Source organism: Pocillopora damicornis, chromosome 5 (genome assembly GCF_964200805.1).
Source record: "Pocillopora damicornis chromosome 5, jaPocDami1.2, whole genome shotgun sequence".
NCBI lineage: Eukaryota > Metazoa > Cnidaria > Anthozoa > Scleractinia > Pocilloporidae > Pocillopora > Pocillopora damicornis.
In genome coordinates, this window is record NC_142674.1 from 6,663,145 (window position 1) to 6,678,118 (window position 14,974).

General features: G+C 37.2%; 2 protein-coding genes and 1 long non-coding RNA gene across 9 annotated transcripts in view; 1 reads left to right on the plus strand and 2 right to left on the minus strand.

Moving 5' to 3' along the window:
• Window positions 1-8,319, minus strand: part of LOC113673276 (histamine H2 receptor) — a 21,436-nt gene extending 13,117 nt beyond the window's left edge. The window contains exons 1-5 of one of the 7 annotated variants that reach the window (XR_016186724.1): window positions 8,181-8,319; window positions 7,466-7,542; window positions 6,917-7,061; window positions 5,935-6,010; window positions 4,879-5,171 (exon numbers count right to left, since the gene is read on the minus strand). The gene's annotated coding sequence lies outside the window, so the exon portion shown is untranslated. Of the gene's footprint in view, window positions 1-4,058; window positions 4,539-4,878; window positions 5,172-5,934; window positions 6,011-6,916; window positions 7,062-7,465; window positions 7,844-8,180 lie in introns of those variants that run through there. The other 6 variants (XM_089206824.1, XM_089206823.1, XM_089206828.1 and 3 more) reach the window with 6 other exon arrangements.
• On the plus strand, window positions 5,125-12,583 carry LOC149044884 (uncharacterized). The gene is made up of 3 exons (XR_016186725.1): window positions 5,125-5,203; window positions 9,219-9,265; window positions 11,466-12,583. It is a non-coding gene; the product is annotated as an uncharacterized LOC149044884 (long non-coding RNA).
• Window positions 10,839-14,974, minus strand: part of LOC113673474 (putative tyrosinase-like protein tyr-1) — a 14,152-nt gene continuing 10,016 nt past the window's right edge. The window contains exons 4-5 of the mRNA XM_027189897.2: window positions 12,313-12,575; window positions 10,839-12,011 (exon numbers count right to left, since the gene is read on the minus strand). Coding sequence (XP_027045698.2) covers window positions 11,242-12,011; window positions 12,313-12,575 — 1,033 coding nt within the window. The 3' untranslated portion in view covers window positions 10,839-11,241. The remainder of the gene's footprint in view (window positions 12,012-12,312; window positions 12,576-14,974) is intronic.

Below are 14,974 nucleotides of genomic sequence, written 5' to 3' on the forward strand. Positions count from 1 at the left end.
TGTTTCACGGAAGGCACCAGGTCGCGCTTTATATTACGGAAGCCTCTAGAACACGACTGTTTCAATTCTTCAATTTGAAATAAGTGCATTTTTTATGTAACACGAATGGAAAGTTAAAAACAAATGCAAATTACAAACAGCACGCGCGCGCTGCAAAAACATCATCCGTCTTGAATTTCTGTGATGCGTTTTTTATGTAAATTGTTAACAAGTAAAGAAATAATTTCTCATGCAATTCGGTGTAAATAAGTGCTTATAAATTTTTCAAAGACTACAAGTTGCACTCGTAGTCATGTTGTTACCTATACAAATGGAGGGTTGGAGGGGTGGATAATGTACAGGAACTGCATACTTGTCCATCAAACTGTAGGCTACGCCGAATAAACCTCTCAAAGAACCGAAAGCTTGGGCTTATAATGACGACTTATAAAGTTACTTTGTAGCGTGCGTTAGTTTAACTACTCCAACTTTAGATGCCGATATCTAGACTACCAATCAGAATATCGAAAAAGCCTGCCACACTTTTGTTGATTGATGACTTGTGGATAAAACTGTTCAGCCATTTTACTCGTGTTGTGGCATCCGCTGCCCGATAAATTCAATAGAAGAATCTTCGGTCGTTTCACGCCTTACCGGCTCCTGACACTTCCTTAAAAGTAAAGTCGCTTAAATTATATTTTTATTGTAAACTAAGTGCTCTTCTGACATATAGTTTGCTAGGATTTTAGTAAAACTAGCGCGGGTACGAATTTTTTCCAGAAGGACACTCGCGAAGGTGGGAAGTAACCTTAAGTACGCTCAAGCGTTGAGGTACGTTTTATGCTAGCTGCAATTCAAACGATAGCCACTTAAATTCGATGGCATATTTCAACCACGTGCTCTTGAAGTTATCCCACACATTTTTCAATTAATTCTCTTTAAAACTCATGTTTGTATTATCAGAAAACAGACACGTCGAGAAGGTGCCACACTCCTCATTAATCCCATGTTTGGGTTCGGAAAGAAGAGCAAACTCTTAAACATCGACTGATCGAATCTTAAACTATCACGCTTTTTCGCCTATACTTCGTATCTTGCAAAGCTGTTTGCCTGGGGAACCTTGCGGCAACAAAAGCCCCAAGGAACTTTCCAGTGAGCTGTACCCCTAGGGAACCTCACAACAACATAGGCCCCAAGGAACTTTGAAATGAAAAATCCATTGTTTGGATATAATGGCTCAAAGTGTATGACGTAATACGTGACCACATGGCGCTCATCTGGAAACTCAAACATTAAAGGAAATTACCACAAGGCGCTCATCTGGGAGCTCAAGTATCGCTTTTATCTCGATGATTCTTTCTTGCACGCGACGAATTTTGTTCTTTTTATAAGTTATATAGGCGGGTGATACAGTTTTCTTTGAAAAGTCAACTGAAAAGTCAAATGTGAGGAATGTAACTAGTGAAAAATAACTGGGAATAATTAAAAAGTATGAACAATACAACACTAGTACTGAACAGTGAGGAAGGCGCCTTGTTGTTGATTAGGTAATTGAAATTTCATATGAATATTATAGTCCATAACCTGTAAACTTTTACTCCTGTGAATGACCAAGACGGTATTTCTCCTTACAATTTCAATGCAATGTCAGGCAGACAAGTGATGAGAATAACGAAAAATATCAATTAGGGGATTTTCAATTGATCCAGTACCAATTTCTCCGAACCCACATCATAAGATTTGAATGGTAGACAGTTAGGAGAATTACCAATTAGATTATAGGAATGAAAGGGTTTAGACAGGAGTGAGAGTTTTAGACGTGTTAACTTTCCCTCTCGATTCGGATTTTTCTCGAGTAAAGTTGTTTGCGTCCTAAAAATTCTCTATCGATGAGTTTACCGGCGTAATAAACCAAACGCCATGTTAGAATTGTAAACTGATTTAAAATCGATTAATGGCAAACTTCATGGACAAAAATTGATAGAAAATATAGTATGATCTGTTCTTTATCTTGAGTAGCAGTAAAATTTTGCGTTAGCTCTTCATAGGATCACTAGTCAAATAAACGACCGTTTACCATTCATACTTACGATTCAGAACGCGAAGGATCCCTTAGTTATATAGAATGTGCGATGTACATTTGAGTGCTTGAGGCTACTGGTTACAAAATTTCCCAAGATAAACCCATGGATTTGTTCCTTTTGAAATTGGGAGGAAGCTAGGGTGACAATTGTATACTAATTTGATGACTTAGTTAGCCATAATGTCTAGCCATATTGAGAAGGAGGTTTCTCCTCCCTTTAATGGACATTTTTTTTTTAAAATATTTTAACATATCAAAATACAATACAATGCAGTTGGAGGCAGTCTTTCCGTCTTATACTGATGCATTTGGCCGCGTTCTTCTTGAGCATGACTCTTATACTAGTATAAATCTACCGTCAAATTAGGTTTTGTTTTTCTGTGGCTTTGAAGAGGAAAAGCGTGCTCTGCTATGAGCCATTAGTTTGGTTAGCTTTAAGCGCAGAGTAACCTGTAAAGTACATTGATTAGTTCATATCTTAATGCATTTTGTATCGGTTGAAGTTGGTAGAAAACAATTTACAATTCCTCCCTTTGAAGATAAAATATTAAAAGCAATAAAATTTGACTGTAACCCTAATTCACGAAAGAAGAAACGTTTCAGCTTAGCTGTGACTGACAATAGAAAAACTTTAATTCTAGAATTGAAAAAAAAAATGTAAATAACAACAAAGAAATTACCGATGACAAAATTTTTCTGGTGCATTATTTGACTTTAGAAGCGATGTGAGATTTCCTCAATGTCCAGAGGATACAAGAGATTTAGAAGAAAATTATAGGTAGGCATAAATTTAAGGTACCCAAAACAAGTACCGAAACTGCCCCCTGTAACTTTCCCCTCTCTTCCCCAAAACAAAACAAAAAAAAAACTGCGAGATTTTTCTAATTCGTTGTCACGCAACTCTGTAGGCGTTGTTTGTTACCTTAAGAACATCTGCAAAGCTAACTAAGTCTAATCACACCAATCGCCGCTATAAAATAGACCACCTGTAGTTCTCATAATGTGGTTTTAAAACTACCTTTGAAGAAAAGGTAAGAACGGCAATCATTTCCTGACATTAAAAGTGAAATAAAAGACTTCATGCTGCGCTTAACGTATTATAAAACATCTCATTTGGTTATAAAGTAAAGCGAGCAAATGTCATTGTATAACATGATTCTTAGTTTAGACCGCAGGACCTGTTGTTAATGAGGAAGTGTTAATCAAAAGTTTGATAAAATTTGCCCATATTCCGGAAGACAATGGCTTTCTTTTTTTCATTACAAGAAAACATTTTCATGTTTTTCCGATATCCCACACGATTTTATTTATTAATGTATTTTTTTTAACGAAAGAAATGGATCTATTGTCTTCTAGAAAGTTCACCATTCACTGAATGAATTTAAAGCCAGCTAAGAATATCAATTGAATTAACGAAATAGGTATACCAAGAAACCTAGTTCTGCGGAAAATAGATCTCGTAGTCAACTGCTTTTCGAAAAGAACCACCGAAATTTTTTAAATAAACTTGAAGATTTATGATAGACGATACAGCTTTGCTTTGACTATCGAAATTAGGCTCCCCAAATACGTGGATGACAGATCTTGATACGAAAACAAATGTTTTTGCTAGAATCGATAAAAAGAAGAACGACAAAATGTCTTATGCAAGAAAAGCGAATAGGCGAGGAAAAAAAACTAAATTTGAATGAATTACAAATGAACTAATTTGAATTCATTGCTGAGAAAAAAAAAATTCAGACCCTCCTTGAATGCTTCCCTCAACCACTTAAATCGGTCAGTGAAGCAACGAAAAATATCTCGACGGTTAAGATACATTTATAGGCATGTAACCGTGGACCTAAAATTGATAGTGAGGTCTTACAAAGACCACATCGGCAACTTAGAGCTTTATAAACTACTTAAGCTAGACACCATAGAAATATCATGAAGGGAAAATACCGGAAAAAAAATTAAGATATTTTTCCTTGCCTGAATTGAACGAAACTTGAGCTACCTTTCTCGTTGCAAGGAAGATTTCTCAGCTTATGACAAATTTCAAAGTTGCCATTTTCAGAACATACGCAAGAACTGTTTTAGTTGCATGTGGCAGCGGTATAAAACAATCAAATGAAGCGAATTTTTGGGGGGAAGTTCTTCAATCTTTAAGCCAAAGGGGTTGTCGTATTTTAATTGGCTATCAATCGAGTTTAACCAATATATAGAACAAAATATCCATAAAAGGTAGCCGCAAAGTGCTTCAACTTACGGCGTTGAAGGTTTAAAAAGGTACATTTCGGATGCCGATCTTTCTTGAAGACCCCGTAATGGCAAGCGGTTTTCCGTCGACATGGATCTTATGCGAAGGCAAATGAAAAAGAAAAAAAAAAAAAAAAAAAAGAAGTGGCATTGCTAGTGAGCAGAATTATGCTAATATGCGCGCATTGATAGTATATTTGGGTCTCTTTACGCAACAGACTACACCGAGTTAGAGACTACATCACTACATCAGTATTACGTAGTTTGTAAAAATTTCTTACATTCAAGCTCCTGATGGAAATTTAACACCTCTTTAAATCCATCAATCTTCTTCGGTATAAATTAGACAGACAAACAGACTGACGTAGTTTGTCGGAATTATTGTTTAGTTCTAAGTGATAATCTTAAAAGCTTTTACCTAAGTTTTTAAAAGTGCCGCCAACTTAAGCCCGTAAGGTAAAACTATGGTGTCATTTCTGGCAGTCAGTTTTCGTTTCACTGAGTCTTTACAGGTACTAATCAATACATACACACATTTAGTGTAGCTCCCTTAAAAAGGCTTTTTAACACCAAATAAATAAAACCAAACAAACAATTTTATTTACTTTTGTCGAAAGATACTATGGTAAGTATCTCCTTGGCCAAGGCCGTAAACTGTAAACAAGAGAGCATTAGGTAATTGATTACAATATTTAGCCATATCTGAAGACGTACTTTTAAATTAAAATTGGCAGTTTTTGTTGATGGGGAAGAGTTTCTGATCTTTCAGTCAGTTTTTCATATTTTTTATTTTTTAATTTTGTTTTTACTTTTCTTTTTCTATCAGTTACCATCTGAAATCTTTCTTCTACGTGTGACACTAACGCCGCCGCTGTGAAGATGACAAGAAAATAAGCTTGATTGGTTTGTAATGTTTACCAGAAAGTTATTCGATATGGGTTTTATCATTTTGTGCCAAAATATTGATGAAATGCTCTGAGGGTTATTTTTCATTTGCTGAATTTTATTTTATCGAAATAAGATTTTAACTTTCTCTAACAATTAAAAAAAAGGAAAAAAAATAGGAAAGAAAAGAGACTCCATTTGTTCTTGTGTAAAAAAGGAAAAAAAAGGAGACAGGACTGTCTACCTTGAAGTAGTTGCTGTCGCCGGATAATAAGTTTCAAAACATTGATTTCAACAATTTCGATAACAAAATGATCAAAGATACAAACAACTCAAGATTTTGATGGTATATGACTATGATATAGCTACCCTCGTCCAAATTAATGAGAGCTTCACCAAGATCCGTAATTTAAACTCTTGGATTAGAACCGCTTAGAGGCAAAAAGGTGTAGAGGTGCCCTATATAAGATAACAAGACACCTGCGTTGCCTCCAATGCAAATTTCGAGATACTGTAAACCCAATCCTTTTCAAAACCCTAAAACGGTTTCCCTATTTTCCTATTTCAAGAAAGTATATTCAGAGATACATTGTGGTAGATCTATTTTTAAGCCTTTCAATTACCCCGGATAACGTAGCATCTTAGTATCACTGATATGTAATTTCATTTTGATTCCCTGTTCGACTTTCACAGCGGGCGTTTAGTTTAAATTCGCTCTATACGATCTTTTCAGGAGAACGTGAATTCACCTTCATGAATAATTTTCTTCACAAAAGGGAGATGACCCGCATCACTTTGACATCTAAAATGGTTTGAATACGATTTCTGTAAAGAAGATAAATTACAGTATCTTAATTTTTTTCTTTAATCATTATTTATTATTTTAGGAGGTATTCAGTAACTAATTTTCGTTAAAGACTTGCGAACGACCAGCTTAAAGTGACATTACCAACGGCAATGCATTTATAGCGACAAAAATCAAACCACGTCTGCTTTTGTTCAAAAAAATTATCAAAGCTCAGTTCTATCTCTAACATTGTTCGTACTATGATAAAGTTTGCGTGATCGTAACAACATATAATTGTCATAAATGTGACATCGTGATCGTGTGGGCGTGGGATCAGCGTGGGATGTTAAACGCGTTTTCTGAAGATTATTGTGGTCATGAGTTATGACAATTTCTCCATCCTTTTTTTCGATGCGAATTCATCATAAATCAAGTTACTTTTTTGTTTTAATAGGCCATCAATAGCTTTTTAGCTTTGAGAAACGCAATGTTTCTTAGCATGCACTAAGTAGATATGCTATATCATGCCAGGATCATTTTTAGAGCTTAATCGTAAATTGTTACATGTCTGTAGTGTTACCTTACAGTATAATGTTCAAAACCTTTGTGAAAAAACCGACCATTATGAGGCAAACGAAAAAAAAAAAGAAACTGAAGAATCATTTAAGTTGTTTACAAAACCGCGTAGAGAAATGGCGATAACCATTAAAAAAAAAAAAAAATCAGACAGACCTTTTTTTAGAAAAAAGCTTCTCCTCCGTATATCAAGAAAAAAAGAAAAAATGATTTAATGTCACTTAGTACTCCCGTCAAAAAATAGGTATGAGAAGATATTTTAAACAGTCGTTTCTTACGCAGGAAATTCAAAAAGGAACCTACGGAATTCTCTATTTTTTTTTTCTACGCACGTGGACATATTCTCATTTAACTAACATAAGATTTACCTGCCTTTCTTTTTTCGCTTTTGGTTAATATTTGGATGTCTACTTCAGTTAAAATGTATCTCTGTTTAGTCCTCTCTACCACCGTATTTAACACTTGGTCGTCACAAGTACTGAAGAACGTTTGAAACTCTCCAGCTGTTTGTTACTGAAACGTGAACGGAATAACCAATAGCTTATAGACTGTAATTTAATACAAGTATCTGAAAGCTGGTGATCGATCGAATGTGTCTTATTCTGACGTCAAGGACTGAATGAAATTATCAAAATGGAACCTCACAAGACAAAAACAAAAATGAGATCACAAAAACGAGTTATAAACCATCATGGTTTTCACTTGATATTCTCTATGAGCAACAACTTTTTTCAATAACGATGAGTCCGGACACTCCAATACCCAATCTTTGTTACAAAAAAGGCACTCACCGAATGTCCATAGGATATGAGCAATATTTTATCGATTTGCTTTTTTTTATTCAATACAGCAAATGACCGCCGTATCTTCTTTACAGTACAAAACCAACATAGGAACTTTTACAAATAATTACCAACCTAAGTACGTGCGGTCTGTTACTGAGTGGCTGCCCCAACAGGAAGTGTACAAGTATATGTAAACTGCAGCCGATACACTAAACAAAGTAAACGACGTTAACATTATTTATGGCCTCGAAACTACGTTATGCAGCAAAACTTATCTATTAAAATTACTCTGGAACTTTCCGAGAGATTAACTAATTTTTCGTTTTATTTATGTAGAAATAGGCTTTTAAGGTAGCGAAAAAAAAAACAAACAAAGAAACTTAAGGTTATACAAGAACCGAGTGGTAACTTGATTTCGCGTACGACGCATCAACCTTTAAAAACCGTCGTTTCCATAATCAGCGCGAAATTTGTCTACTAGACTCCGCTCTTTGAGATTCAGGCGCCAGGAAGAATTTTTACGTCTACGTAGACTTGAGCATGAAATTAATTCAAAGATGGGAAGGTGAATTTATCAAGGTACTGAGTTGGATACAAACAATTACTTTGAGGTTTCGCTGTTTGTCGACATGTCTTTGCTGAGGCAGGAATTCAAAAAGATTGTTTGAAGAAGGATCAGGCAGCCTTAAGCCTTTGTTTTGTCTGCCAAAATGACAATTTTTTCCGACTCGATTCACATTTTTTTTTACCGAGTACCCCGGTCGTTTTTTTAATGTGGAAACTAACGAACGAATTTACCTCTGTGAATTTAACCAGTCCTGCTACAAATTGTACCAAACATACTCACGCATTGCTTCGATTGACTTCTGACTCTTTCTTGTTTGATATCAATATCACTCAGTTCTGTTTCTGTTAGAAGTTTATGTTCCAAATCGGTTTAGCCTTTTATCCTTTTTATCCTTTACGCCAGCAGAGACTAGGGTTCATATTAAACATAATTTATAATTTATTCTTCTCTCTTGTCCTTTCAGCTCGCCGAACATGAATAATTTAATTAATTTTACAATTCATTTAATTGGCGTTCTTGAAAATTATACTTCATTAGCCTAGCGGGTGTCGGACGAACTCTGAATTACATGTTGTAGCCAATGGAAAGCCTTCTTTAAATAAATAATTGCTTATTTATGGCAGAAGCTCAAATTTTACACAAATAGAACAGAAATTGCAACTCGGTTCATTGAAACACTGAAAATTTAATTTCCTTAAAATATGTATTGCCTTGGAAAGAGCCGAAACCTCCAGCGTGCTAGTCAAACATAACTATCTTAGTTTGTGGTATCTCCATTCCAACGACTTGACGTTCAGATTTCAAAATCATGATCAGACATAGCGGGTCGCATCACGATTTTATCTTTCTGTACATTTTCCTCGTTATTTATTTATTTGAAAGATACCCAGGAAGATTCCCTTCTATGATAACTTTATCGACAAATACTCAATTTTCATCGTGTCGATTAATTTGCGGGAAATACGAAACGCGGATCAGCACGGGAGGTGGATAATGATTGTAAATGGTTATCAAGTGGGTCAGCAAATGCTGCTCTCAGAAATCAAATTGAAAACCTCAGGAACTTGTCAGTTGTGGGCGAATGGACCTGACAGATAAAACTCTTTCGTGGCTAACTGTCAAGCTGGAGAAGATGTGATTAAGAATTCATTTTTACAAATATCATTTTAATTTTTGAACCATGGTAGATATCAGATTCTTGTACCATAGAATCATTTTTTAATCCTGAAAACATTCAAAGTAACATGAGGCAAAAACTCTTCTTGCAAAATTGTTATATTTAAAATGAACTTTACAACGGAAGTTGCTTGTTTGCAGGAGGAAAAAAGACAAGTATGCGCTTCACAGAACAGTTGAAAGTGAAGGTAATTTCATTTAATTTCGAGCATGATCGTTTTACATGTCATTATATTTGCTCTTCTTTTGTTCAGATGAGTATCTCTATTGTATGGGTTTTGATCAACTTGGGAAACTTTTTGATGTCTCAAGGTTTCAGAGTCTCATTAAACAACTGCAAAAAAATAAAAAAGCGTTCTAGTGAGATTTCAATTTTTTGATTAACATGCAGCTAAGCTTGGAGCGAAAAATGGCAAAGAAAGGAATTAAATGAAACCTCTGCTAAGATGTATGCACAGAAAAAACAAACAAACAAAAAACAAAACACAAATCCTCTTCTTTTGAGGAATCTTTAGATATAGTCGTACTTTCTTAAAAAGTATAAACAAAATGTTGAGGATATACCCACTTTGGAAAAGGATTTAAAATATACGTGACAAGGCAAAAGAAAAAGCAATCGATTTTAGTTCAGACGTCATTGAAATTCTGTATATGAGGCCATCCTGGCTATAAACGTTCAAGGCTCCATCTTCTCCCTCTCCCCCTGAAAAAAAAGTTTGGGATTTAAACTGACCTCCTCATATTAAAGAAGATATTTTAGACATAAGCGTGTTAGACGGTTTTCAGGATAAAATCTGGGGCCACCTAGAAGGATACCAAACTCAGGTGGAAAAGCATTCAAAAAGAATTCGATTGCCACCTCAGGCTCATATTATTTCGATTCTTTTTGTTTTCAATGTATTCGTGAGTGTTTAGTAGTTTTTTCTTGGTCTGTTTCACACTCGTTCGATGATTCTTATCTTTGAGCGATCTTCAGTAATGGGTTTTTTAGCTTGGTTATGTGATAAGTCACTTTATCTTGCGGAAAACCAATATTAAAGATGATTAGTCTGTCAAAAACGCGCCGACGACGATGATTTAAGAAAGTCCTAGTAGCGACACGCACAAGTGTGCATGTTTTGGAGAGAGAGAGATGATCATCATGTAACCTCTCTTGGAAAAAAAGAATTGTTATTTAGTTGAAAGATGAAGAGAATTTAGCACTAACCAGATTCTAAGGCCGGGGTGACGAAGGGTTTAACACAAAGTAGTTTATTATCCCAGGCTACGCTCGTTTTTTCATGACGGGAATCAAGAAAACCGGATCTAGTTCACGAGATCGAAGTAATCGTGATTACATGTGTACATGCAAATGCTGATGAGGCTGATTACTGTCAGCAAGAAAAGTTCATTGATACGGGCAGTTAGCAAAACGAAACAGTTTTTTCAGGTTTTCGCCGTAATTTTCTAGCTCTGATTATTTCCATTTTTACAGCTAAAATGTTAGTCCGTTTACAGAACTGCTATTGATTTTCTCATTGATTTTCTCATTGATTTTCATCCCACACATAAACGAAAAAACAGAAGTGACGGGGGATTTAAAGAGTGTACGCTGTTGAGGGGACTTTAGCTATCGCACTCGTTGCCCAAGTATCTCGCTTCTCGTATCTTTTATCAACTATCAGAGAAGGAGAACCAACAGAAGAAAATGGTCGTGAATAAACCATCAGACCTTTGCCTACAGTTTTGATAGGCTATGCTATATCATTGCAAAAACGCAAGTTCAAGACAATAAATTTTATTTACTTACGTCACATCAACTCGTCATTATTAGACTGTAATAATGTTCTGAAACTCAGAGCGCAGTACTAAATAGTTACGGGAGTAATGCTGGACAAAAAATTCCAGCAAAACAACTCTAATAGCTTCATCTCGGAATCATATTAGAATGTAAGTACAAGTTCAGCTAAATCCCATACCCTATACCCAGTTTTTAATGGTCATCCTCAACGGTCCGTATATATTTTATCATAAAAGCAACTGTAACAACTTTGGGGTTAATTTCCTTTGGGGATCATTTCCTTCATTCTCAAGAATCCTTCTCGTGAATAGGCTGATGTTGTGAGGAGAAATTTGATGATGATCACTTAAGGGGCCAGGGAGGGTTTGGGTTTTCGGTATTTAGTTACACCATGGCATTGGAAATGTTTGCACGCCGGAAGAACTCAAGACCTTCGGATGACATTTCAGCTGCGTTTAGAGATCTAGCTAGCCAGCGATCATATGTGAGACTTGTGTTCCTCGTTGGCAAATCCCTGGATGTATATCGGAAAGGAATGTCGTCAAGTTTAAAACCTAGAAGCTTATCGTACTCTTTGCGTAACTGACTCTTGCGGATTCTTTTCCTAGGTTCAAGTTCCTTATTAAGAAGCTTTCTCGCGTGTCTCCGTTCTTTCCTCTTCACTCCAAGACGTCGTAGCTGTCTTGTGGTTGCCGGTTTGAAGTAAAGTCGGGGAATTGTCCTTACTTCACGTGTGCTGAGCTTCTCGAGGCGCTGAGTAATCTCTTTGTAAAGCGGATGAGCTGCATCTTGATACATAACACAAATGTAGTCATCAGTTCTGTCTACATTAGGGTGGGGCAGGTTAAACGTATCTATGTAATCGCTCGGGTGGAAATCGTTCCCCTCCATTCGGACGTATCTGGGAACAGTTGTAAAGTAAGTCTCCATGTGATCATTACTCTTTGCCTGCCAGTCCGCCCAAATCTTGTCGATGAATGCGTGATGTAAGAAGAACTCCGGTGCGTTTGCAGAGTTATGAGCGCACATTGTTCCTCCAATTTCGCAGTGGAAGGCATCATGGAGGTTAGCACGCACGTTAAGCTCAAACTCAGTGAACTCACGTGGACGATGTGCTTTTGTCAAATGAAGGGCAATAATATCTGGGGCTGGAGCTGTCAGGTAAAAAAATTAAGAAATAAATACCTGTTATGGAGTTTTAGACATACCACCCTATCTCTACTATCAGGAAAAAACTTGAAACCGGGCGAAGCTTTCGCGATTTTGAACTGTCAACTGGAAACTCTACGTAAGATCTGGTTTTCAGGGTCACCTTAAGTCTACCTTTAGTCTTTGAAGAACATGGTTTGAACGAACGAGCGAGATTTTGTTTAAAGTTTGGGCTTCAGGCCTGTGCTCGGCGAAAAGAATACAGGAGCCAATCGAAAGGGATTGCAGTCATTATGTAAACTGTACCTGAGAACTTTCTCCTTAGGCATCCTCTTTTAGCCGAGGGTGTCAACCGCCATTTACGTTGACTGAAACGCCCGGTTTTAACGCATCCAGCTCTGTGAGATTTTTTCTTCCGACCATTTCCTCCCAGTCCCCAAGGCTTGTTGGACCAGATGTCGTCTATGCCTGTTCGCCAAACACCTTTAGCGAACAAACTCCAGTCCCAGTAAGGAAGAGTCACTCGGCAATCCACCTTGCGTAGAAAATTCTCGTAGCGAAGAAGAAACCTGATAAAGGAATTATAATATGAAGTTATTGCATATTGAGAAAGAAGGATGGACGGCGGATAATGTATCCACGGAAATGGAGAGTAGAGGTAAATTGATAAAGGATAAAGGATGGAAAACGGAGATGTGAGGATGAAGGATGATGAAAGATAGAGCATGAAGGCTGGCGAATGAAGCATGAAGGACGGAAGATAAAGGATTGAGAATGAAGAAAAGAGAATGGAAGATGGGGTATGAATAACGGGGGATGGAAGATGGATGATGAAGGCTGGGGAATGAAGCATGAAGGACGGAAGATAAAGGATTGAGAATGGAGGATATAAAATTGAAGTTGGAGCATGAAAAATAGAGGATGGAGGATGAAGGTTGGGGAATGAAGCATGAAGGATGGAGGATAAAGGGTGGAGAATGGAGGATATAAAATAGAAGTTGGAGCATGAAAAATAGAAGATGGAGGATGAAGGTTGGGGAATGAAGCATGAAGGACGGAGGATAAAGGGTGGAGAATGGAGGATATAAAATAGAAGTTGGAGCATGAAAAATAGAGGATGGAGGATGAAGGTTAGGTAATGAAGCATGAAGGACGGAGGATAAAGGGTGGAGAATGGAGGATATAAAATAGAAGTTGGAGCATGAAAAATAGAAGATGGAGGATGAAGGTTGGGGAATGAAGCATGAAGGACGGAGGATAAAGGGTGGAGAATGGAGGATATAAAGTAGAAGTTGGAGCATGAAAAATAGAAGATGGAGGATGAAGGTTGGGGAATGAAGCATGAAGGACGGAGGATAAAGGGTTGAGAATGGAGGATATAAAATAGTAGTTGGAGCATGAAAAATAGAAGATGGAGGATGAAGGTTGGGGAATGAAGCATGAAGGATGGAGGATAAAGGGTTGAGAATGGAGGATATAAAATAGTAGTTGGAGCATGAAAAATAGAAGATGGAGGATGAAGGTTGGGGAATGAAGCATGAAGGACGGAGGATAAAGGGTTGAGAATGGAGGATATAAAATAGAAGTTGGAGCATGAAAAATAGAAGATGGAGGATGAAGGTTGGGGAATGAAGCATGAAGGACGGAGGATAAAGGGTGGAGAATGGAGGATATAAAATAGAAGTTGGAGCATGAAAAATAGAAGATGGAGGATGAAGGTTGGGGAATGAAGCATGAAGGACGGAGGATAAAGGGTGGAGAATGGAGGATATAAAATAGAAGTTGGAGCATGAAAAATAGAGGATGGAGGATGAAGGTTGGGGAATGAAGCATGAAGGACGGAGGATAAAGGGTTGAGAATGTAGGATATAAAATAGAAGTTGGAGCATGAAAAATAGAAGATGGAGGATGAAGGTTGGGGAATGAAGCATGAAGGACGGAGGATAAAGGGTGGAGAATGGAGGATATAAAATAGAAGTTGGAGCATGAAAAATAGAAGATGGAGGATGAAGGTTGGGGAATGAAGCATGAAGGACGGAGGATAAAGGGTGGAGAATGGAGGATATAAAATAGAAGTTGGAGCATGAAAAATAGAAGATGGAGGATGAAGGTTGGGGAATGAAGCATGAGGGACGGAGGATAAAGGGTTGAGAATGGAGGATATAAAATAGAAGTTGGAGCATGAAAAATAGAAGATGGAGGATGAAGGTTGGGGAATGAAGCATGAAGGACGGAGGATAAAGGGTTGAGAATGGAGGATATAAAATAGTAGTTGGAGCATGAAAAATAGAAGATGGAGGATGAAGGTTGGGGAATGAAGCATGAAGGATGGAGGATAAAGGGTTGAGAATGGAGGATGTAAAATAGTAGTTGGAGCATGAAAAATAGAAGATAGAGGATGAAGGTTGGGGAATGAAGCATGAAGGACGGAGGATAAAGGGTTGAGAATGGAGGATATAAAATAGAAGTTGGAGCATGAAAAATAGAAGATGGAGGATGAAGGTTGGGGAATGAAGCATGAAGGATGGAGGATAAAGGGTTGAGAATGGAGGATATAAAATAGTAGTTGGAGCATGAAAAATAGAAGATGGAGGATGAAGGTTGGGGAATGAAGCATGAAGGATGGAGGATAACGGGGGGAGAATGGAGGATATAAAATAGAAGTTGGAGCATGAAAAATAGAAGATGGAGGATGAAGGTTGGGGAATGAAGCATGAAGGACGGAGGATAAAGGGTGGAGAATGGAGGATATAAAATAGAAGTTGGAGCATGAAAAATAGAGGATGGAGGATGAAGGTTGGGGAATGAAGAATGAAGGATGGAGGATAAAGGGTTGAGAATGGAGGATATAAAATAGAAGTTGGAGCATGAAAAATAGAAGATGGAGGATGAAGGTTGGGGAATGAAGCATGAAGGATGGATGATAAAGGGTGGAGAATGGAGGATATAAAATAGAAGTTGGAGCATG